At 42.5% G+C, this 24,326-nt stretch overlaps 1 protein-coding gene across 4 annotated transcripts in view; it reads right to left on the reverse strand.

Moving 5' to 3' along the window:
- The window catches only part of grin3bb (glutamate receptor, ionotropic, N-methyl-D-aspartate 3Bb), a 105,958-nt gene that overhangs the window by 31,726 nt on the left and 49,906 nt on the right, over positions 1–24,326 (reverse strand). For all 4 annotated transcript variants that reach the window (XR_006083436.1, XR_006083437.1, XM_024421098.2 and 1 more), the window contains exon 2: positions 914–1,554. Coding sequence is in view for 2 of the 4 variants with exons in the window: in XM_024421098.2 (XP_024276866.1) it covers positions 914–1,554 (641 nt within the window). In the remaining 2 variants the exon portion in view is untranslated. The remainder of the gene's footprint in view (positions 1–913; positions 1,555–24,326) is intronic.

Here is a 24,326-nt window from a genome sequence, read left to right on the forward strand (position 1 = left end):
GCTGCATAAATGTTTTGGTATGCTTCCCCAGATCTGTGCCTCAACACAATCCTGTCTCGGAGCTCTACAGGCAATTCCTTCGACCTCAAGGCTTTTTTTTTGCTCTGACATGCACTGTTAACTGTGGGACCTTATATAGTCAGGTGTGTGCCTTTCCAAATCATGTCCAATCAATTGAATTTAGCACAGGTGGACTCCAATCAAGTTGTAGAAACATCTCTAGGATGATCAATGGAAACAGGATGTACCTGAGCTCAATTTCAAGTCTCATAGCAAAGGGTCTGAATACGTATGTAAATAAGGTATTTCTGTTTTTTATTTGTAATAAACTTGCACAAAAAAAAAGTTTTCACCTTGTCACTTTGGGGTAATGTGTGTAGATTGCTGAGGAACATTTTTGTTTTAATCCAATTCAGAGTAAGGCTGTAACGTAACAAAATGTGGAAAAGGTAAAGGGGTCTGAATACTTTCCGAAGGCACTGTATGTACAATATATATGTATGCGGCAGGTAGCCCAGCGGTTAGAGAGGCAAGCCAGCAACCGGTTCAAATCCCGGGTCCGACAGGAAAAATCTGGTAGGAAGAGAGCTAGCAACCGGTGGGTTGCTGGTATTAAATCCTAGATGCCATTGTCTGCCGTTGTGCCCTTGAGCAAGGCACTTAACCCCCCACAACAACAGCTCTCTGGGTGCCCAGTGTGGCAGCACCCCGCTCCTCTCCAAATTCGGTGTATTTATGTGTGTCTTTCGGAGGGGTTGGGTTAAAAGCGGAAGTCAAATTTCAGTTGGACGCTGTGTGCAATTGACCAATAAAGTGATCTCAAACTTAATGTGAGTGTGTGCATGTGTGTAAAATAATCCTTCAAACCTCCAGAGACTTTGTGAGTCAAAGGTTAAAAGTAAACCAGGTTTACCTGGCGAGGTACTGTCCGGACGAGGGCACCTCGTGCTTGTTGGGCTTGTCGTAGCAGTTGACCATGTTCTGGATGAGCGCCAGGTCGGGACGCACGACTGTGGCTGCTGCCACAGCTTGGCCCACCAGCTGCAGCGCGTCGCGGATGTAGAAGTCCAGCGGCTTGCGCTCCACCTCACCGTAGGCCAGCAGCCCCAGGGGCAGGCCGATGGAGTGCAGGGTGTCGGGGCTCAGCGGGTAGCCCAGCACCCAGTGCACTGTGGGCAGCGTCAGCCCCAAGTCCTGGGCGCTCCGCAGCACCGCCGCTGCACACTCTGGGTCGGCCCCGAACAGCAGTACCGCGGCCGGTGGCAGGATCTGACTTGGCCCCTGTCCCCGGAAGTGTTCCGAAAGGAAGTCCTGGATTTCGGATTTTGTGGGCCCGGCCCGGGTGAGATTGAGGAGGGCTCGGAGGTGCCAGCGGGTGGCGCCCCAGCCAAGGCGGCTCTGGAGCTCCAGTAGTTCCAGCAGGCCAGCCTCCTCCCAGCCCTGGCACAGCACAGCCATGCCCTCCTGCCAGCCACTCCGCTGGAGAATAGTCAGCAGCAGCTCTGACAGGCCTGACGGGGGGATCCGCGTAACCATCTGCAAGTGGAAGCGGTTCTGGGAGGAGATAGAGAGAGAGAGACAGAATAAGAAAGATTGTCAGATCTAAAGAAAAGGACTGGAGCATGAGTCACACAATTGCTATAATCAAAGATAGCATTGCTCACCCTTTGTGAAGCACAGCTTTGTGAGGGTATGCCATCGTGGTTATGTTACATTTGGCAGAGCAACCTACATACTGTATTGACTTTACACTCTCTTCAGTATGACATTTGCTTATAAATGAGTTGTGAACCATCTATGTAGGGCTTATAAAATGCATTATGATGGCTTAATTTTCAAAAAGGAAAATAGATCAAGCTGGATATAAGAACCAAAACAAATTATTCAGTGAAATATTTTCGGAGAGACTACAACTCGACTCACTGACTCAAATCTTTATAATCCCCTTTTCATTAAACAAAACTTTGAGCTTATGCTCTCTTTAGTCACACTTTGACTCAAAAAGCAATATCAACAGATGAAAGTGCCGATTTCAATCCATCCGTTTCAAAAGCCTTTGATTACCGCCACAAATTTGGGCTACCCGTCTTCATAACCCTCCCTGACATGCTGCTCATTTGCTTTGCTGCAACAAGCACTACAGGAGAGATGGAACGCACAAATTGAAATTCATGCTTTGTCTCGTCAGGTTCCCCCCTTGTGTTTGTGGGTCTCCGTTCATGTCTTCCCCTCTCTCTGACTCCCGCAACCTCAAACGTTACATTAAGCAGGTGCTCTTATCCAGAGCCACTTACAGTTGTGAGTGAATACATTGTCATCCTTTTTTTCGTGCTGCCCCCCCATGGGAATCGAACACACAACCCTGACCCAGTCACTGGGACCAGTGCATCAGCGGAGAAGTTGAAAGGTAAATGTTTGACACACGTGTGTTTGCAAGCAGCATCCACAAAGCATTTCAATGACGCGCATCAAAAGTTTCAGTATTCTTCTGCTCCAGATAGAGAGATCAAGGCTTTGTTTCTCCTGGAACTAAGGGAGAAGTAGCTTTGTAGTCAGCCCCTCCCCTTGGCATAGAGGAAAACAAAAAGAGCTGATCGTGGACTTCAGGAAACAGCAAAGGGAGCACCCCCCTATACACATCGACGGGACAGCAGTGGAGAAGGTGGAAAGGTGGAAAGTGTACATATCACGACAAACTGAAATGGTCCACGCACACAGACAGTGTGGTGAAGAAGGAGCAACAGCACCTCTTCAACCTCGGGAGGCTGAAAAAATGTGGCTTGTAACCGAAAACCCTCACTAACTTTTACAGGTGCACAAATGAGAGCATCCTGTCGGGCTGTATCACCGCCTGGTACGGCAATTGCACCGCCCACAACCGCAAGGCTCTCCAGAGGGTGGTGCGGTCTGCACAACACATCACCGGGGGCAAACTACCTGCCCTCCAGGACACCTGCAACACCTGATGTCACAGGAAGGCAAAAAAGATAATCAAGGACAACAACCACCCGAGCCACTGCCTGTTCACCCCGCTATCCTGCAGAAGGCGAGGTCAGTACAGGTGCATCAAAACTGGGACTGAGAGATTGAAAAACAGCTTCTATCTCAAAGCCATCAGATTGTTAAACAGCCATCACTAGCACAGAGAGGCGGCTACCTACCTACAGATTGTTATCATTGGCCACTTTAAGAAATGGAACACTAGTCACTTTATTAATGCCATTTTAACAATGTTTACATGTCTCACATTATTAATCTCATATGTATATAATGTCTACTGTATCCTTCACAATCTATTATTTACTATCTATTGCATCTTAGCCGCTCTGTCACCGCTCATCCATATATTTTATACTTATATATTCTCATCCCATTCCTTTACTAGATTGTGTGTATTAGGTTATGTTGTGGAATTGTTAGATACTGCTGCACTGTCGGATCTAGAAGCATACGCATTTTGCTACACTCACAATAACATCTTCTAACCATGTGTATGTGACCAATAACATTTGATTTGATTTGAATAGACTGATGTTGCCCTCTAGACCAGGGGTGGGAAACTCGCTAGACCAAGGTTGGGAACTCCCTTTGACCAGAGGTGGGAAACTCCCTTTGACCAGAGGTGGGAAACTCCCTTTGACCAGAGGTGGGAAACTCCCTTTGACCAGAGGTGGGAAACTCCCTTTGACCAGAGGTGGGCAACTCCCTTTGACCAGAGGTAGGAAACTCTCTAGACCAAGGTTGGCAACTCCCTTTGACCAGAGGTGGGAAACTCGCTAGACCAAGGTTGGGAACTCCCTTTGACCAGAGGTGGGCAACTCCCTTTGACCAGAGGTGGGAAACTCTCTAGACCAAGGTTGGCAACTCCCTTTGACCAGGGGTGGGAAACTCTCTAGACCAAGGTTGGCAACTCCCTTTGACCAGAGGTGGGAAACTCGCTAGACCAAGGTTGGGAACTCCCTTTGACCAGAGGTGGGCAACTCCCTTTGACCAGAGGTGGGCAACTCCCTTTGACCAGAGGTCAAATCAAATCAAATCAAATCAAATTTTATTTGTCACATACACATGATTAGCAGATGTTAATGCGAGTGTAGCGAAATGCTTGTGCTTCTAGTTCCGACAATGCAGTAATAACGAGCAAGTAATCTAACTAACAATTCCAAAAAAAACTACTGTCATACACAGTGTAAGGGGATAAAGAATATGTACATAAGGATATATGAATGAGTGATGGTACAGAGCAGCATAGGCAAGATACAGTAGATGATATCGAGTACAGTATATACATATGAGATAAGTATGTAAACCAAGTGGCATAGTTAAAGTGGCTAGTGATACATGTATTACATAAGGATGCAGTCGATGATGTAGAGTACAGTATCAACGTATGCATATGAGATGAACAATGTAGGGTAAGTAACATTATATAAGGTAGCATTGTTTGGTGGGCAACTCCCGTTGACCAGAGGTGGGCAACTCCCTTTGACCAGAGGTGGGCAACTCCCTTTGACCAGAGATGGGCAACTCCCTTTGTTTCATGAGCTGCTGAAAACATACGCTCCACAAGTACAGAGTGAACCAAAAAAAAGGTCATAAATGTGTCTGTAGTTCACATTGAAGTGTACTGTGCACCTCTGTTCTTTTTAAACATACTTGTTAAAAGAATACGACTTTCTTTCTATCATCTCGACATTGCTTCTCTTTTTTTGTGGGTTGTGTTGTCCCTTAGAAAGAATGGTGTGCAGATTGTCCACCTTTTGATGAGCTATAGCTCAAAATCACAGCTTACTAATGTGTCAGTTGGTGTGAGTTCGTCAGACTTGACGATGACATACACAACGGCACACAACCAAAAAAATCCTGTCATCAAAGCAAAGTACCTTTTGTGCCAGTTTTCACCAAAGCCATGTGAGGGGTGTTTATTATATCAGTTATTATAACTACCAAACCAATCCTCTAAGTCAAAAAAGTATACCCACACAATGACTGTTAACTCCAAATAAAAGAGAAGGATAATCGTTATTTGTGCCACATCTCAACCATATCTTCACCAAGCTGGATGTAGTACAGTTTTAAAAAGCCACTGATTCTTGATTTCCATCCAATTGGTGACAAGATTTTAAATATGCGCATTTTCCTACCAGAGGTTTCTATCAAATTGACTTGTTGCAGATAAAAGGCTGTGCGTGATGACATAGTCCACATACAAATATATTTAGCTATTGATTTCCAATGTACCTAATAAAAAATACAAGTTAAATAGGGCACACTTGCATTTTAAACTCTGATGGTGTTCTCACAAAAAAAAATTGCGTTATATAGCGTATGCCCACTTTGGTATCTGCACGCTGTTGGCTAGAGTGCACATATATAATGATATTATTATGGACCAAAGAGCAAGATCATTTGTATTTGTCAAACGGCAGCCAGGCATCGATGGTCATGTTACTAAAATAAGACCCTCGATATTTAATGAAAAGGAGCATCAAGCTCATCACCTTGCACTTTCACCACCCTGTGAAGTTCATCAAATTGTATTTAATCTGTAGCGAAATAAACTACATGCTTCCCAGTCGTAGTGGGAGAACCACACAACATATCATCGTGGGACTCCCAAGTTTACTTCGATATGATAGTTATTATATCAATTTTTGCGCATAAAAGCGTTTCCACAACATTCCTCGCATAATTAATTTTACATACACAAAAGATCCCACCTTTTCTAGCGTATTTTGTTTTGTCGACATTTGAAAAGTTTACCAAAACATTTCCTGTTTCCATCAGCATTATTTCTCACCCCATGTGAATAGATTATTTACAATGTAATTATCCTTTTCACAGATGCACTACACCCAGTCCGTCACCAATTCAATGAAAACCCTCAATAACATCTCACTGAGACCACAGGAGTATCCCACATGTGAGTTCTTCCTGTCTTGTAAAGCCGTTTGAAAATGACAATACAGAGAGGTGCATTATACAGGTACTCTCAGAGAACATAGAGGTCAACAAGGGTAACTAATGGCTCCAGTAACCTGAGAGAGGACAAAAGGACAAGGACATCATCTCATAGTGTTTGATTGGAACCTGGAACTACAAAGGGAGAAAGAAAAGAGAGACGGAAATAGTGGGTGACCACAGAATGACAGGATCCATTTAGAATCCAATCTTTCTTAGTCCTGGAAATGGAAATAAATGGAAAAGGGAAATTGAGGGAATGAAGATTTTAAGATTCTGTCCCAATTCCCTTTACCACACAGCAGCAGCCAAAAATCTTTCTCTAACATTTTACTTACAGACAGCGGGCAGTCATAATTGTGACCCAGGGGGTTCTGGGTACCTCCATCACAAATCCGGACATAAACATGAAGTATATGAAGGTGTGCATCCCCATAAGAGTTACACATTCTTATGTTGGTACAGCCAACTATTTCTAGAGCACCCCCAGGAGTCACTGTGTAATTCATTCTAATACTGATGATGACAGGGGGAGAATATGGTGAATGGGAAGTAGACTAGAGGACACTGGTAAGTGTTTGCACCTATGCAAAGTTTGCTCCCGTCTTTTTCAAAAGGAAATAAATGACAAAGATTTTTTTTTTTAAACATGAGACTGTCTTTATCTACCCGTTCCTTTTAGATCTTATCCCTCCCCCAATATCCTTGTTTTATCTTTAGTTGAAACGCTTCTGTTTTGTTCCCCCCCGGATATACAGAGCCATGAACCTCCTTTTGTTTACACTTTACCTTCCGATCTTATCTGTCTCCCAACACTTGTTTTACCCTTGGTTCAAACTGATATATTTTATAGCCTGTGGAATAGGAATATAGAAGGCAGCAACTGTGCACTGGTGTGAAGGCTGAGTAAATCCAGCACTAGAGAAAGGACAGAGTTCAGATAGATATGGAATAGAGGTGAGTGAGGTGGAGCACCCGAGGTTCCTATTTATTCTCTGTCCTATGATATTTGTTTTTTAATACCGCAACCATTTTTATTTTTCATTTATTCATGTTTGATAGAATTGTACAGGGGAAGGTCATTCAGAGTTGAGGCAGGAATCATAACATCATGTCAGAAGGAGTATCCCTGCAAACAAAAATACGTCATTAGGACTTACCCAGAACATCACAAAATGGTTGTCTAAAGTGGTCAGGACGTTGTGTCATTGTTCATGAGGTTTTGTCTAGTTCCTGGATTGTCCCGGGGATTTCCACAAAGATGTTTTTAGGACATTCTTACGATGTTGTGTCATGGTCCCACTAGAGGTTTTGCCTAAATCACGGTTTGTCCCAGGGACATCCCCGAGGATGTTTTTAGGACGTTTTTGGGATGTTGTGTCATTGTACCCTGGAGATTTTGTCTAGTTCCCGGATTGTCCCAGGGATGTCCCAGAGGTTGTTTTTAGGACATTCTAGGGATGTTGTGTCACAGTGCCCGGGAGGTTTTGTCTACTTCTCAGTTTGTCCCAGGGACATCCCAGAGGACGTTTTTCGGACGTTCTTGGGATGTTGTGTCATGGTGCCCTGGATGTACAGTTGAAATCGGAAGTTTACATACACTTAGGTTGGAGTCATTAAAACTCATTTTTCAACCACTGCACAAATTTCTTGTTAACAAACTATAGTTTTGGCAAGTCGGTTAGGACATCTATTGTGTGCATGACACAAGTACTTTTTCCAACAATTGTTTACAGACAGATTATTTCACTTATAATTCACTGTTCCAGTAGGTCAGAAGATTACATACACTAAGTTGACTGTGCCTTTAAACAGCTTGGAAAATTCCAGAAAATGATTGCTTTAGTAGTGTCTGATAGCCTAATTGACATCATTTAAGTCAATTAAGTCACCTGTGGATGTATTTCTTCAAGGAAGAACACCATCCCAACCGTGAAGCACGGTGGTGTCAGCATCATGTTGTGGGGGTGCTTCACAAAATACTGTAGATGGCATCATGAGGTAGGAAAATGTGGATATATTGAAGCAACATCTCAAGACATCAGTTAAAGCTTGGTCACAAATGGGTCTTCCAAATGGACAATGACCCCAAGCATACTTCCAAAGTTGTTGCAAAATGGCTTAAGGACAACAAAGTCAAGGTATTGGAGTGGCCATCACAAAGCCCTGAACTTAATCCCATAGAAAATTTGTGGGCAGAACTGAAAAAGTGTGTGCGAGCAAGGAAGCCTAAAACCTGACTCAGTTACACTAGCTCTGTCAGGAGGAATGGTCCAAAATTCACCCAACTTATTGTGTGGAAGCTTGTGGAAGGCTACCCGAAACATTTGACCCAAGTTAAACAATTTTAAGGCAATGCTACCAAATACTAATTTAGTGTATGTAAACTTCTATCCGACTGGGAATGTGATGAAATAAATAAAAGCTGAAATAAATCATTGTCTCTACTATTATTCTGACATTTCACATTCTTAAAATATAGTGGTGATCCTAACTGACCCAAGACAGGGAATTTTTACTAGGATTAAATGTCAGGAATTGTGAAAAACTGAGTTTAAATGTATTTGGCTAAGGTGTACGTCAACTTACGACTTAAACTGTATGTCTAGTTTCCAGGCTTGCTCCAGGGACGTCAGCTGATTGTCACAAAGAAAAGGGGTGTTATGTTTTGCTGACTGGAGCTTATCTGACCAATCTCATATCCCTCATACCGATCTCTCTGCACTCACGCAAATATAGATATTTGCAGTATGCAGCCAAAGAGCAAGCTGCAAATAATGACCCGTCCAGGAACTCTGGCCTCCCTTTGGAGCCTTCAAACACATTTGACTTCTAAGAAAGAAAGATGTTCTGATAGACAGTGGGCTTTGTGTCTAATGCAGACGCCTCTACTCAGCACAAACCTGAATGTATATTCTACGTTTCAAGTGTTTATCTGCCTTATAATAGTTTAGCCAAGTGCATCGTCAAGTTCAGGCCCGTAGCTAAGAACATCCACAGTACTCTACAGATCACTCAAACCCAAGTGAGCGTGACCTGAATATGAACAACAGGGAATATGCAACTGTGGAGATGCTTCTCTCATCTGAGTTTAGGCTTTATTAATTGGTTTCTTTGTGAATGTTCATCCTGTTCAGACAGGAGTAATATCTCAGTTGGAATGTGCCTACGTGGGCCTCTAATTTCACGTGTGGAATCTCGCCAGCTACCACAGCATAAGAATATCAACCCGCTCCGTATATAGTCATTTTCTGAAACTATGGCCAATCAAGTCATTGTTATCTACGGATATACGATCTTAAGTTGATTACCCTGTTGCAGGACATGTTTTACTTAGTGTATTTTAGGTTTAAAAAGGCTTCTGAAGTTTGTAATTTCCCACTTTTAAATTTCAGACATGATTTTCCCCTTATGAAAAATGTACCAACCCCGACCAAAAAATGTCCATTATTTATAATCCACATAATAATTCAAATCTCCTGCTTCTGAAGGATACTTTTCCTGCTGTAGCAAGCTGTCTCAAACAAAGATCTGATATCTGTACGACTACCATAAAAGCCATTTCGAGAGCGATTCATGACAAATGTAGCATTAGATCATGTTAGAGTAGTAACATCGCAGTAATAACATAGAACAAATTGTATTCCAGAGGGCTTCACCTCACGATTTTCTCATCAATGATGGAATCCACAAGAGGGATTTAAAACCGGTCGTGTGTAATGTGGTGAAAACTCTTAAGTCGTCTCTCCGGTACAAAATGCAGACTAGCAGCTTGATTAGCTTCTCTTAACCAAGCCTAGGTTAAAAAACAAAAACGGTAAAACTGTTGAAAGGTGCTGGTAGTTCGTGTTTGTCAGTCTGAAACCGGGGTTGCATTAGAAATCTGATCTACAAATCACCTCAACCAGAAAGACTATTGAGCTGCCTTTGCACATCCTTATTGTGAAAAGATGATCAAATCTGTGAAACACCTCGTTAAAGCCACGCCACAGATGAGGTGGCAGTTACCAATCAATCAACAAACAAATAAGTTGGTTGCCACAGAGTTCAACAAACACTGGCAGTTACATTCACCAAGACCCACCACTTAGTTTACAAACAAAAGTTGCTCAAAGTGGGTGAAGACAGATCGAGGAGTGTGACTTTAAGGCCAACCCTCACGAACCAGCAGGTGGTGAGAAAAAGCAATGGTACTTTCTCCAGCAGCACTGCTATTTTCTGAAACAGTACATTACATTAGTCTTCTGTGAATGGGAAGTAGCATAGAGACACTGGGAAGGTTCAAACCTGACTGGAGCGAAGACAAAAGACAAGACAGGCAGAACTGATGGACCTTGACGTCTTTGACAGGAAACAAAAATTGACAATAATGATAAGAGAAGAAAACCTCATGTGGAACATTGGAAGAGAACTGCAGTAAGCCTTTTACAGCAGAGGTAAAAACTGAATTCATATAAAAGACTATAAAGAATTGGAACAAACCTATTTAGTATTGGCAGACCATGTTAAATCTTAGGAATGCACTAGTCTCTTGAGCCAGACTCAAAAACCTGTATTGGCTCAGCCTTCTGGCCATAGCAAGACTAGAAATGCACATACAATATTAAATATTAGAAATGCAATATGAGAGAAACGTCTTTCCCTTCTCTTTCTTGGCTTTCTTAGTTTGCTTATGCAACTCATTTCCAAACATGCATGATGTGCAACTACATTTTTACATATACATCCAATATGTTTGGAAATAAGCCCACCCAAATACTGAAATAAACATGGTCTGAGATTGTTTCATTAGCCACATGTACAGGAAACACATAATATACACTGCCCAACAGAATGGTACCTCGCAGGTTCCTTCTCGACAATAAAAAAACATTTAAGAAATAATAAAAGATAAGAATGCAACTGTAAATGGCAACTGTATTTTCTTACTGCTGAGAGAAAATATTTTAGGGGGGGGGGGGTTGTTCTGATTAAAATAATTACAGCATCTTTTCTGAATCTGATATGAGATTGACTGGTTAGGGAGTCATTTCTAGCAGAGGAAGAGCAAACAAACTTAAGTCGTTTTTTGCTGCACTGCTGTTCTCCCCAAACATGACAATGAAAACCCCACAATGCATTCTGCTATGGGCACATGCACATGTTTCTCGACAGAAAATAATACATTCCAGAGAACTGAGGAGACGTGTGTGTTTTCTGAGAGAGGCAGTCTTGTTTACACTGCCTTCCAAAAGAATTCATACCCCTTGTCACCCATCTACACATAATACCCCATAATGACACAGTAAAAACATGTTTTATACATTTTAGCAAATGCATTGAAAATGAAATACAGAAATACAGTATCTCCTTTACATAAGTATTCACACCCCTGAGTCAATACTTTGTAGAAGCACCTTTGGCGGTGATTACATCTTTGAGTCTATTTGCGTAAATCTCTAAGAGCTTTGCACACCTGAAGTGTACAATATTTGCCCATTATTATTATTTTTAATTCTTCAAGCTCTGTCAAGTTGATTATTGATCATTACTAGACAGCCATTTTCAATTCTTGCCATAGATTTTTCAAGCCGATTGAAGTCAAAACTGTAACTAAGCCACTCCAAAAGATTCCATGTTCTCTTGGTAAGCAACTCCAGTGTAGATTTGACCTTGAGTTTTAGGTTATATTCCTGCTGGAAGGTGCATTCATCTCCCAATATCTGTTAGAAAGCAGACTGAAGCAGGTTTTCCTCTAGAATTTTGCCTGTGCTTATAGATGTATTCCGTTTCTTTTTATCCCAAAAAAAACCCTCCGTAGTTCTTGCCGATGACAAGCATACCCATAACATGATGCAGCCACCACCTTGCTTAAAAATATGAAGAGTGGTACTCAGTGATGTGTTGGATTGGATTTGCCCCAAACATAACGCTTTGTAATCAGGATATTAAGTTGATTGCTTTGCCACGTTTTTTGCAGTATTACTTAAGTCCCTTGTGGTAAACACTCTGTCATTTAGGTTAGTATTGTGGGATAAGCTACAATGTTGTTTATCCATCCTTAATTTTGTCATATCACAACCATTAAACTCTGTAACTGTTCTAAAATCACCATTGGCCTCATGGTGAAATCCCTGAGTAGTTTTCTTCTTCTCTGGCAACTGAATTAGGAAGAACGCCCATATCCTTGTAATGACTGGGTGTATTGATACACCATCCAAAGCCTAATAACTTTACCATGCTCAAAGAGATACTCAGCGTCTGATTTTGTACATTTTTTACACATCTACCAAATGGTGCTCTTCTTTGCGAGGCATTAAAAACCTCCTTGGCCTTTGTGGTTTAATCTGTGCTTGAAATGTATTATTTAATTGAGGGACCTTACAGATAATTGTATGTGTGTGGTACAGAGATTGGGTAGTCCTTCAAAAATCATGTTAACCACTACTATTGAACACAGTCCATGCAACATATTATGCGATTTGTTAAGCACATTTCTACTCCTGAAGTTATTTAGGCTTGCCATAACAAAGGGGTTGAATACTTTTCGACTCAAGACATTGCAGCGTTTATTTCTTTATTCATTTAAAAAAGTGTCCACAAACAAAATTCCACTTTGACATTATGCGGTATTGTATGTAGATCAGTGACACACAATCTCAATTTAATACATGTTTAATTCAGGTTGTAACACAACAAACTGTGGAAAAAGTAAAGGGGTATGAATACTTTCTGAAGGCACTGTAGCTGGTATTGCGCTGAGCTGCGAGCCCGATTGTACATGTAAATGACGGTGTTTATCTGTCCGGTGCAGAAAGTCATAGGCAATATCAAGGCAGGGTGTTTTAAATTGGCTGCCATAAGGGATTAGTGGTGACTGGGACATTAACAGGAGAGGGATGGCCATCCAGCCTCCATATTAAGCGAGACGCTCTGTTCGGAGAGGAGGTAATGAACAGGTAATCCTGAGGTTCTGGCGGTACTATACAAAAGTCTTGGAGGCCCATGCCGAGCGGTCACACTTGAATCCATAAAATCATTACACTGCAAAATACAACAAGCTCTGAACACCTGACACCATGAGCATTGAGTCTTTGCAAGAAAATAAAAAAAGTATACGAATTTGAGCTGCTGCGAAATGTGCATTGCAGTCTTCACGTTATTATTCTTAAAGGTGCACTCTGCAATATTTTCCACTATATGCACTCTGAAATACTTTCCACTATAGGCACTTGTGGGTAAAACAAGGAACTTCACCCCTCCATTTTTGTTGATCACGGAAGTATCGTCTCGATTCTAGTTTGAGCAGGGGGAGGGGCCGTCAGCCCCTCTAGTGCCCCCCTCGAAAAAATATTATTCAAGTTCAATTTGAAATTCCAAACATGGTGTCTTTTGCAATAACCTCACGTACTTGATGCTGGTGTTGAAAATGGCTTACAGTAATCACTTTATGAAATGAATCCGGAATCGGAAACAAACTGTCTCTGAGATTTAAAGAGATGTTGGTATTCCATGGTAATAGGATAATAAAAAGAGGAGATCGTGTCAGCTAGTGGAGCCAAGTCATATACCCGGGGTATTGGGTGGGACAGAGGTAAAAGAATATTCAGCAGGTGTTTCCCACACTCACACACAACGAGGAGGAGCGCCCCCGTTGTGTGAGAGGGACAGAAAAGCCCAAACATCCACATCTGTTTGCTATTAACATCTTGCCAATGTTGCCGAAAGAGATAAAACCTAGGTCTCTGGCCAACCCAACATCTTAACCATTAAATTAAGAGGACATTCTCAAGATCTGAGGGCGACAATGTTCCAAATCACCTCCATTACACCTAGGCACCCCCAAAAAACAGCAAGCTATTCTGTATGCAATTGCCCTGAGAGAGTGCAGGCCATTTTTCTTTATTCATTAAAGACTTTGTTCTTTATGGCCAAACCATAAACACAGTCATCCTGATGTTTACATGTCATGGCCCTCTCATTATGTTAAGCTGGGTTGAGGTCATATTGGGAGAAATAGTCAATACTCAACGTTTGTCCAATTACACAGCTTGCTGAGGAGATTTACAATGGCTAAGCAAACCTATCAGTATAGCCTGGGCAAACATGGAATTCAAACAAGCTTTTCACTTGGCCCCAGAATGCTACTAATAAATTAGCTACTAGCATAGGAGTACGGCTGGAATAGGATGGGGTTAAGGCTCTTTGCATAGTAGATAATAGCAATATTGGAGAAAGCCATTCAGAATGTTGACATTCACGTTGGACATGATGACACATCGAACAGGATACTGCATGCATGGAAAGTGAATATGCACAGAAGGTGTGTCACAGTCGCTAAATGTAACCACAACGGAAGACACCACAGCATTTTTGGAGACAGGTGTTTGACACGAGAGCTCTACGGTAATAGAAACGGGTGTCAAAGCGGTTCCTAACTCATCGTAAACAACCATAGCTAGCTACAACTACAACAAATATACATTTATTTTAAGGCCAAATCCTGCCCAACGTCCTTAAATCATTCATTTGGAATGTCATTCAAGGCCTGACATTTGCAGGTGACAAGTTCTGCCTGTCATCACCAAATGGACAGGCACTAAAGCCAAACACATGATGGATGGTCCAATATCACTCTCTACTGTACTAGAATTAATTATGTAATGCTGCTATGGCGTCTGCATGGCATCAGGTCTGCAGCCACGACATCCAGCCAAAGTGAAGGCCTTTGGCAGTCTGATTTGTGTTGTTTTGCTTCCTTGGCAGCCAGAAGATCGATGGATGAACTTACTTATGCCAAATTACAATTTGTCACTCGGCATACATCTCTGTGATAAGGGCCAATAGAACACCTTTATGGGGAAATGAATTCAGGTCGTGAATCATAAACAAGCCCAATCCGCCCACGGAGGCTCATAGTTATTATGCGTTTGGAATGGGGTGCCTCTGTAAATAGGAACATTGAAAACTGAACATTGAAAAAAATATATATATTTCACCTTTATTTAACCAGGTAGGCCAGTTGAGAACAAGTTCTCATTTACAACTGCAACCTGGCCAAGATAAAGCAAAGCAGTGCAACAAAAAAACAACAACACAGAGTTACACATAGGATACTCAAAAGTACAGTCAATAACGCAATAGAAAAATCTATATACAGTGTGTGCAAATGGAGTAAGGAGGTAAGGCAATAAATAGGCCATCGTAGTAAAGTAATTACAATTTAGCAAATTAACACTGGAGTAATAGATGTGCAGATGATGGTGTGCAAAAGAGCAAAAAAGTAAATAAAAACAATATGGGGATGAGGTAGGTAGTTGTATGGTATATTTACAGATGGGCTATGTACAGCTGCAGCGATCGGTTAGCTGCTCAGATAGCTGATGCTTAAAGTTAGTGAGGGGGATATAAGTCTCCAACTTCAGCGATTTTTGCAATTCGTTCCAGTCATTGGCAGCAGAGAACTGGAAGGAAAGGCGGCCAAAGCAGGTGTTGGCTTTGGATGACCAGTGAGATATACCTGCTGGAGCACGTGCTACGGGTGGGTGTTGTTATGGTGACCAGTGAGCTGAGATAAGGCGGAGATTTACCTAGCAAAGACTTATAGATGACCTGGAGCCAGTGGGTCTGAAATCGCCGAAGTCGAGGAGGATCATTTTATTGGTAGGATAGTTTTACGAGGGTATGTTTGGCGACATGAGTGAAGGAGGCATTGTTGCGAAATCGGAAGCCGGTTCTAGATTTGATTTTGGATTGGAGATGCTTAATATGTGTCTGGAAGGAGAGTTTACAGCCAGACACCTAGATATTTGTAGTTGTCCACATATTCTAGGTCAGAACCGTCCAGAGAAGTGATGCTAGTCGGGCGGGTGCGGGCAGCGATCGGTTGAAAAGCATGCATTTAGTTTTACTAGAGTTTAAGAGCAATTGGAGGCCACGGAAGGAGTGTTGTATGGCATTGAAGCTCGTTTGGGGGTTTGTTAACCCAGTGTCCATAGAAGGGCCAGATGTATACAGAATGGTGTCATCTGCGTAGAGGTGGATCAAGGAATCACCCGCAGCAAGAGCGACATCATTGATATATACCCGTTTGAAAAGAGTTGGCCCGAGAATTGAACCCTGTGGTACCCCCATAGAGACTGCCAGAGGTCCAGACAACAGGCCCTCAAATTTGACACAATGAACTCTCTCTGAGAAGTAGTTGGTGAACCAGGCAAGGCAGTCATTTGAGAAACCAAGGCTGTTGAGTCTGCCGATAAGAATACGGTGATTGACAGAGTCGAAAGCCTTGGCCAGATCGACGAAGACGGCTGCACAAGTACTGTCTTTTATCGATGGTGGTTATGATATCGTTTAGTACCTTGAGCGTGGGGTACGTGAGGTACACCCATGAACAGCTCAGAAACCGGATTGCACAGCGGAGAAGGTACGGTGGGATTCAAAATGGTCAGTGATCTGTTTGTTACCTTAGCTTTCGAAGACTTTAGAAAGGCAGGGCAGGATGGATATAGGTCTGTAACAGTTTGGGTCTAGAGTGTCACCCCCTTTGAAGAGGTGGATGACTACGGCAGCTTTCCAATCTTCAGGAATCTCGGACAATACGAAAGAGAGGTTGAACAGACTAGTAATAGGGGTTGCAACAATGGCGGTGGATCATTTTAGAAAAAGAGGGTCCAGATTGTCTATCCCAGCTGATTTGTACGGGTCCAGGTTTTGCAGCTCTTTGAGAACATCTGCTATCTGGATTTGGGTGAAGGAGAAGCTGGGGAGGCTTGTAGCAGGCAAGTAGCTGCAGGGGGTGCGGAGCTTTTGGCCGGGGTTGGGTAGCCAGGAGGAAAGCATGGCCAGCCGTAGAGAAATGCTTATTTAAATTCTTGATTATCGTGGATTTATCGGTGGTGACAGTGTTCCCTAGCTTCAGTGCAGTGGGCAGCTGGGAGGAGGTGCTCTTATTCTCCATGGACTTTACAGTGTCCCAGAACATTTTGGAGTTAGAGCTACAGGATGCACATTTCCGTTTGAAAAAGCTAGCCTTTGCTTTTTTAACTGACTGTGTGTATTGGTTCCTGACTTACCTGAAAAATTGCATATCGCGGGGACTATTCGATGCTAGTGCAGTATGCCACAGAATGTTTTTATGCTGGTCAAGGGCAGTCAAGTCTGGGGTGAACCAAGGGCTATATCTGTTCTTAGTTCTACATTTGTTGAAAGGGGCAAGCTTATTTAAGGTGATGAAATTATTTTTAAAGAACAACCAGGCATCCTCGACTGACGGGATGAGGTCAATATCCTTCCAGGAGTCCTCGGCCAGGTCGAATTAGAAAGGCCTGCTCTCAGAAGTTTTTTAGGGAGCGTTTGACAGTGATGAGGGGTGGTCTTTTGACTGCGGGCCCATAACGCATGCAGGCAATGAGGCAGCGATCGCTGAGATCCTGATTGAAAACAGCAGAGGTGTATTTGGAGGGCAAGTTGGTCAGGATAATATCTATGAGGGTGACCATGTTTATGGATTTAGGGTTGTACCTGGTGGGTTCCTTGATGATTTGTGTGAGATTGAGGTTATCTAGCTAGATTGTAGGATGGCCGGGGTGTTAAGCATATCCCAGTTTAGGTCACCTAACAGAACGAACTCTGAAGATAGATTGGTGGAAATCAATTCACATATGGTGTCCAGGGCACAACTGGGAGTGGAGGGGGGTCTATAACAGGCGGCAACAGTGAGAGACTTATTTCTGTAGAGATTAATGTTTTTAATTAGAAGCTCGAACTGTTTGGGCGTAGACCTGGAAAGTATGACAGAACTTTGCAGGCTATCTCTGCAGTAGATTGCAACTCCTCCCCATTTGGCAGTTCTATCTTGACGGAAAATGTTGTTGTTGGGGATGGAAATCTCAGAATTGTTGGTGGCCTTCCTTTGCCAGGATACAGACAGGTCAAGGACATCAGGATTGGTGGAGTGTGCTAAAGCATTGAGTAAAAAAAACTCAGGGAGGAGGCTTCTGATGTTAACATGCATGAAACCAAGGCTCTAGCTAGTTGCGATGATCCGATGCAAAGGTCCAGAGCTTAAGGCAGGAATTCGGTGATGTAGTGGCTTCTAGTTGTGTTAGTGAAGAGTCCGGGAGGCATCAGCTGTGTAGCCAAGGTAGGGTCCACTGAGCAGGCCGGGAGATGGGCCTGGCTCACAGGTTAGCTTTGGGGTTGGGCCACTCGGTAGCAGCTTGCTAGCTGTGATGATCTGGAGTAATGGTCCAGTAATGGAGTAATCTGGAGTAATGGTGGAGAAAAGCAGTCCGATATTCTCAGGGTTGATATCGCGCTGTGCAGACTGGCGGGTTTTATCCAGGGTAAAAGCGGCTGGTGTCTGAGCTAGAGGTAAAGGCCGCCAGCAGTGGCTAACAATGACTAAATTGCTAGTAGCTAATTAGCTGGTTAGCATCTGATGGCTAGCCTCTGATGGAGGTTCTAGCTATAAGGTCTAAAAAAATAGCAGAGGGATGATAATAACAACAGACTATTCCATCAATCAATCAATTCAGTTATTGTCTCTGGGACATTGATTAAACAGCTCATGCATAGAAGCCCAAAGTGGCACAAATGTCCTGGCTTTCGAATAGAATACATCCCAAATAGAGGCACAACTGTCTATGCTTACTTACTTATCGCAGTTCAAAATGCATGTTTGACTTATTTAAGGTTCATGCCTTCTGGTTTAAAGTTCCAATCCTGTAACCTTAGCTTCCAGCCCAAGAATAGAGGTAGGGGAGCCCAATAGGAGAGAAAGAGGTAGGGGAGTTCGACAGGGGGAGGGAGGGGTGATGGTGATAGTTGGTGACAGGGGTGGGAGATACCCTCTCCCGGGAGAGACCGAGGGGGAGGCTGCTATGGCCTTTTCAGCCATAGACTCTGATTCAATCCCTCTGATCTCCCGGCCCTGCCTGTGTCCTCCTAGTCTCGTACGAACTCGCAAGCTCACAAAACAGAATGTGAGCTCCAGAGATCAAGAGGATTCGTACGAGGCTAGTGTCCTCCTGAGGTCACAAACTCACAGAAAATAGTAATTCTGCTCTTTTTCAGGACACATGGAATTAAATATTGATCAGGGCTCGTATATTCTCTCTTTGGCGGCTCTTGAATTTCCGTGAAAGTGAGTCGAGTTGCTGCTTTCTTGTCAACCGTGACTAGCACCATTTTAGAATGGGTATGAGTGACAGGTGGAACCATTTGTTATGAAATATGGCATAAAGTGGAAAAAGCCAAAACAAAAAGAGGAATTATTGTGACAAATGACATCAGCCGGATTTCAAGCGATGTGTTTCCGCATGTAACGGGGACCCACACAAACACACAAATGGTAAATTTGTGTTTGCTTATCTGAGTGCCTCAGAGAAAGGGAACAAATGTCTTTCTTTGTATTGTACTCCACAGTACGACATGTAATGTATGAATCGTAGTGAATGGTTGGTGCTTTATTCTCTCTAGAGGTTTTAGGACTGTATGGGGGGGGGGGGTTGTTGCAATGAGCTTAACCCTTTGAACAATCCTAAATTCATTAGGTCTGACCATGTAATACCTAAAGGGACATTTCCATTCTAAACAACTCTACACAGCACTGAGTTAGCCCATTTAAAAAATATTTGCACCACACACAAATCTGACTTCTTCACCATAAAACACAGCAGCTTAGTTTCAAACTAAAAACAAGTTTTGTTTTGCTCACAGCCAATTCGAAACCTAGTAATAGCACCCTAACGCTCCTTCCACCAGACAATGATTACCACCTCCTGTTCTAAAAATGACAAAGAGATCAATCTGGATTTCTAGTTTCCTGCTGGCCCTAAACATGTAATGAGGATACATTAATAACATTCATCAATCATAAGAAATAAAAATACATTATAACCATCATCTATTCACATTTTGTCATTTAAGGTAATCACAACTTCACCAGATAGATGAGTAGATGAAGGCAGATGTTATAGACATTAGTCTGTGTACATATTTAATGCTGTGGAATGAGTAGAAGCAGTGGGAATCCTCCTCTCAGTCACTACCAGTCTAAAGGGCAGGCCGATCATCAGAGCGCACCGACAGTCGGGAGCTCAACGCCAGCCCCTGGCAGTTCCCCATCAAGCATGAGGAGACACAATGTGCAAATGGAATTTTATATCCATTTAAATGCCATCAAATCTTATTGGATTCATGAGTTATGCTCCCCCGTATTCATACCCCTTGACTTGTTCCACATTTTGTTGTGTTACATTGATTTTTTTCTCTCACCCATCTACAGTTGAAGTCGGAAGTTTACATACATTTAGGCTGGAGTCATTAAAAGTCGTTTTACAACCACTCCACAAATTTCTTGTTAACAAACTAAAGTTTTGGCAAGTTGGTTAGGACATCTACTTTGTGCATGACACAAGCAATATTTCCAACAATTGTTTACAGACAGATTATTTCACTTATAACTCACTGTATCACAATTCCAGTGGGTCAGAAGTTGACTGTGCCTTTAAACAGCTTGGAAAATTCCAGAAAATTATGTCATGGCTTTAGAAGCTTCTGATAGGCTAATAGACGTCATTTGAGTCAATTGGAGGTGTACCTGTGGATGTATTTCGAGGCTTACCTAAACTCAGTGCCTCTTTGCTTGACATCATGGGAAAATCAAAAGAAATCAGCACAAAAAAAAATGTTGACCTCAACAAGACTGATTCATCCTTGGGAGCAATTTCCAAATGCCTGAAGGTACCACGTTCATCTGTACAAACAATAGTACGCAAGTATAAACACCATGGGACCACGCAGCCGTCACACCGCTCAGGAAGGAGATGCGTTCTGTCTCCTAGAGATGAATGTACTTTGGTGTGGAAAGTGCAAATCAATCCCAGAACAACAGCAAAGAACCTTGTGAAGATGCTGGAGGAAACAGGTAACAAAGTATCTATAACCACAGTTAAATTAGTCCTATATCGACATAACTTAAAAGGCCGCTCAGCTAGGAAGAAGCCACTGCTCCAAAACTGCCATAAAAAAGCCAGACTACGGTTTGCAACTGCACATGGGGACAAAGATCGTAATTTTTGGAGAAATGAGGAAAAATAGAACTGTTTGGCCATAATGACCATTGTTATGTTTGGAGGAAAAGGGGGGAGGCTTGCAAGCCGAAGAACACCATCCCAACCGTGAAGCATGGGGGTGGCAGCATCATGTTGTGGGGGTGCTTTGCTGCAGGAGGGACTGGTGCACTTCACAAAATAGAAGGCATCATGAGGGAGGAAAATTATGTGGATATATTGAAGCAACATCTCAAAACATCAATCAGGAAGTTAAAGCTTGTTCGCAAATGGGTCTTCTAAATAGACAATGACCCCAAGCATACTTCCAAAGCTGTGGCAACCTGGCTTAAGGACAACAAAGTCAAAGTATTGGAGTGGCCATCACAAAGCCTTGATCTCAATCCTATAGAACATGTGTGGGCAGAACTGAAAAAGCGTGTGCGAGCAAGCAAGCCTACAAACCTGACTCAGTTACACCAGCTCTGTCAGGAGGAATGGGCCAAAATTCACCCAACGTATTGTGGGAAGGTTGTGGAAGGCCACCTGGAACGTTTGACCCAAGTTAAGCAATTTAAAGGCAATGCTACTGAATACTGATTCTGACCCACTGGGAATGTGTTGAAATAAATAAAATCTGAAATAAATCATTGTCTCTACTATTATTCTGACATTTCACATTAATATGGAGTTGGTCCACCCTTTGCTGCTATAACAGCCTCCCCTCTTCTGGAAAGGATTTCCACTAGATGTTGGAACATTGCTGCTGGGACTTGCTTCCAGTCAGCCACAAGAGCATTAGTGAGGTCGGGCACTGATGTTGGGAGATTAGACCTGGCTCGCAGTCGCCATTCCAATTCATCCCAAAGATGTTTGATGGGGTTGAGGTCGGAGCTCTTTGAAGGCCAGTCAAGTTCTTCCACACCGATCTTGACAAACTATTTCTGTATGGACCTCGCTTTGTGCACGGGGACATTGTCATGTTGAAACAGGAAAGGGCCTTCCCTAAACTTTTGCCACAAAATTGAAAGCACTGAATTGTCTAGAACATCGTTCATTATATGTTGTAACATTAAGATTTCCCTTCACTGGAACTAAGGGGCCCAAACCATGAAAAACCGCCCCAGACCATTATTCCTCCTCCACCAAACTTTACAGTTGGCACTATGCATTCGGGAAGATAGCATTCTTCTGGCATCCGCCAATCCCAGATTCGTCCATTGGACTGCCAGATGGTGAAGCGTGATTCATCACTCCAGAGAACGTGTTTCCACTGCTCCCGAGTCCAATAGCGGCGAGCTTTACACCCCCCCGTGGCTGCTCGGCCATGGAAACCCATTTCATAAACCTCCCAACGAACAGTTCTTGTGCTGATGTTGCTTACAGAAGCAGTTTGGAACTCGGTAGCAAGTGTTGCAACAGAGGACAGACCATTTTTACTCGCTACGTGCTTCAGCACTCGGCGGTCCCTTTCTGTGAACTTGTGTGGCCTACCACTTCGCGGCTGAACCGTTGTTACTCCTAGACGTTGCCACTTCCCAATAACAGCACTTTACAGTTATCCGGGGCAGCGCTAGCAGGGCAAAAATATGACAAACTGACTTGTTGGAATGGTGGCATCCTATGACAGTGCCACGTTGAATGTCACTGAGCTCTTCAGTAAGGCCATTCTACTGCCAATGTTTGTCTTTGGATATTGTATTGCTGTGTTCTCGATTCTATCTACAGGTGTGGCTGAAATGGCCAAATCCACTAATTTGACAGGGTGTCCACATACTTTTGTATATATAATGTAATATATATATATTTTATATATATATATATATATATATATATATATATATATATATATATATATATATATATATATATATATATATATATATTTTTTATCCATAAAGATTTTTTTGAAATCAATCAGTATATTTGAGTTTAACCATAATATTTGTTGTAACATTTGTTCTGTCTTTTCTGGAGGTAACAATGTAAATTGTAACCAGCTTTGTACGGCTTGTTTAAGAGAGGATTTCATTTTCAATTGAGCAAGACTTGAATGCAGACACCTTTTGCCATGTGCGGGCACCTGCCTTTGCAGTTCGACGGGCTGCTCATGGGCCAACGTAAGCTTGCTAGCTGGTTTAGGCCAGTATTGGAACCACTGAAGCATGACCAGACTCTACTCTAGTCCAACACATTAATAAGACCATACCCAGTCTAAAGGTTCAGACAGGGAGGCCATGCTTCTGGAGTCACCACTTGTTCTAGCGTCACCTCATATTTACAAACATTTGAATCACAACCAAATACAGACAAATGAGAGTATTCAGGTAACAGAGGTGTGTGTCAAATGTGTGAAGCATTGAGTATGCCCAACCAATCTCCCCAACTCTGAAATTCATCTCATTAAACTGCTGTGGTGGAGAAAAAAAACCTGTCGCAATCAGATTTGCCGATGATCCATCAAAATTAAAGGAATGTGTTGGCTTGCGGCTCTTGATGTTCAGTGCGCGGGACAATGAGACCCCAGTTGTTTAATGCTGTGAGTTCCGTGGGGAATGAGTCAGGAAAAGGCCCAAGGCAACACAGGCAGCAGTGTCGAGGCAGCCGAGTCTAAAACGGTTAGCAAAGAGCTGCAGCAGCATCCATTACTCCAATCCGAAACAATAACACAGCCATTATGACCGTCTGAAGCTTCTGGAGAGTAAAGGATTTACTCTAATACGCATATGGAAAATGATCCTTCACATATGGCTGCTATATAAATATTAAAGACTCCTGTGGACCCAAATGACTAATTAGATCAAACTTGAAAATAAAGGCTATTTAGGGACACACAATTACAGATGATCCATTTTGGTAAGGGACCTGCTCCCAACTACAGTCAATGTATGAACACTATAGCCATTACAATTCTGACGGTAAAATATTACAGTATCTCCTTTACATAAGTATTCACACCCCTGAGTCAAGACTTTTGTAGAAGCACGTAGTGTATGTTGGAAATGTTCAAGCTGGAAAACAAAGGCAATAATATGTTTAACTGTAGTTAAGGATATTTGCCTCATACATTACCTTAATAGCTGTAGGAGGGAAAAAGCTCTCTAGTCAGGAAAATTGTCTTAACAAAAAGCAACTCATACTGTGGGATGAATTCCAAATGTTATTGATAATGTGGACAAAAGACACTTAAGTCTATACCTCATTCAGCTACTTAAGAGGGCAAAATAGCTAATATCAAACATGAAAAAGTACTACTGTTTATTATAGAATTCTGTAGTATACTGTAAATACTATACTCCCCACTGTAGCATCCCTAGATCATGTGTGGTACTT

Source organism: Oncorhynchus tshawytscha, linkage group LG05, assembly GCF_018296145.1.
Source record: "Oncorhynchus tshawytscha isolate Ot180627B linkage group LG05, Otsh_v2.0, whole genome shotgun sequence".
NCBI lineage: Eukaryota > Metazoa > Chordata > Actinopteri > Salmoniformes > Salmonidae > Oncorhynchus > Oncorhynchus tshawytscha.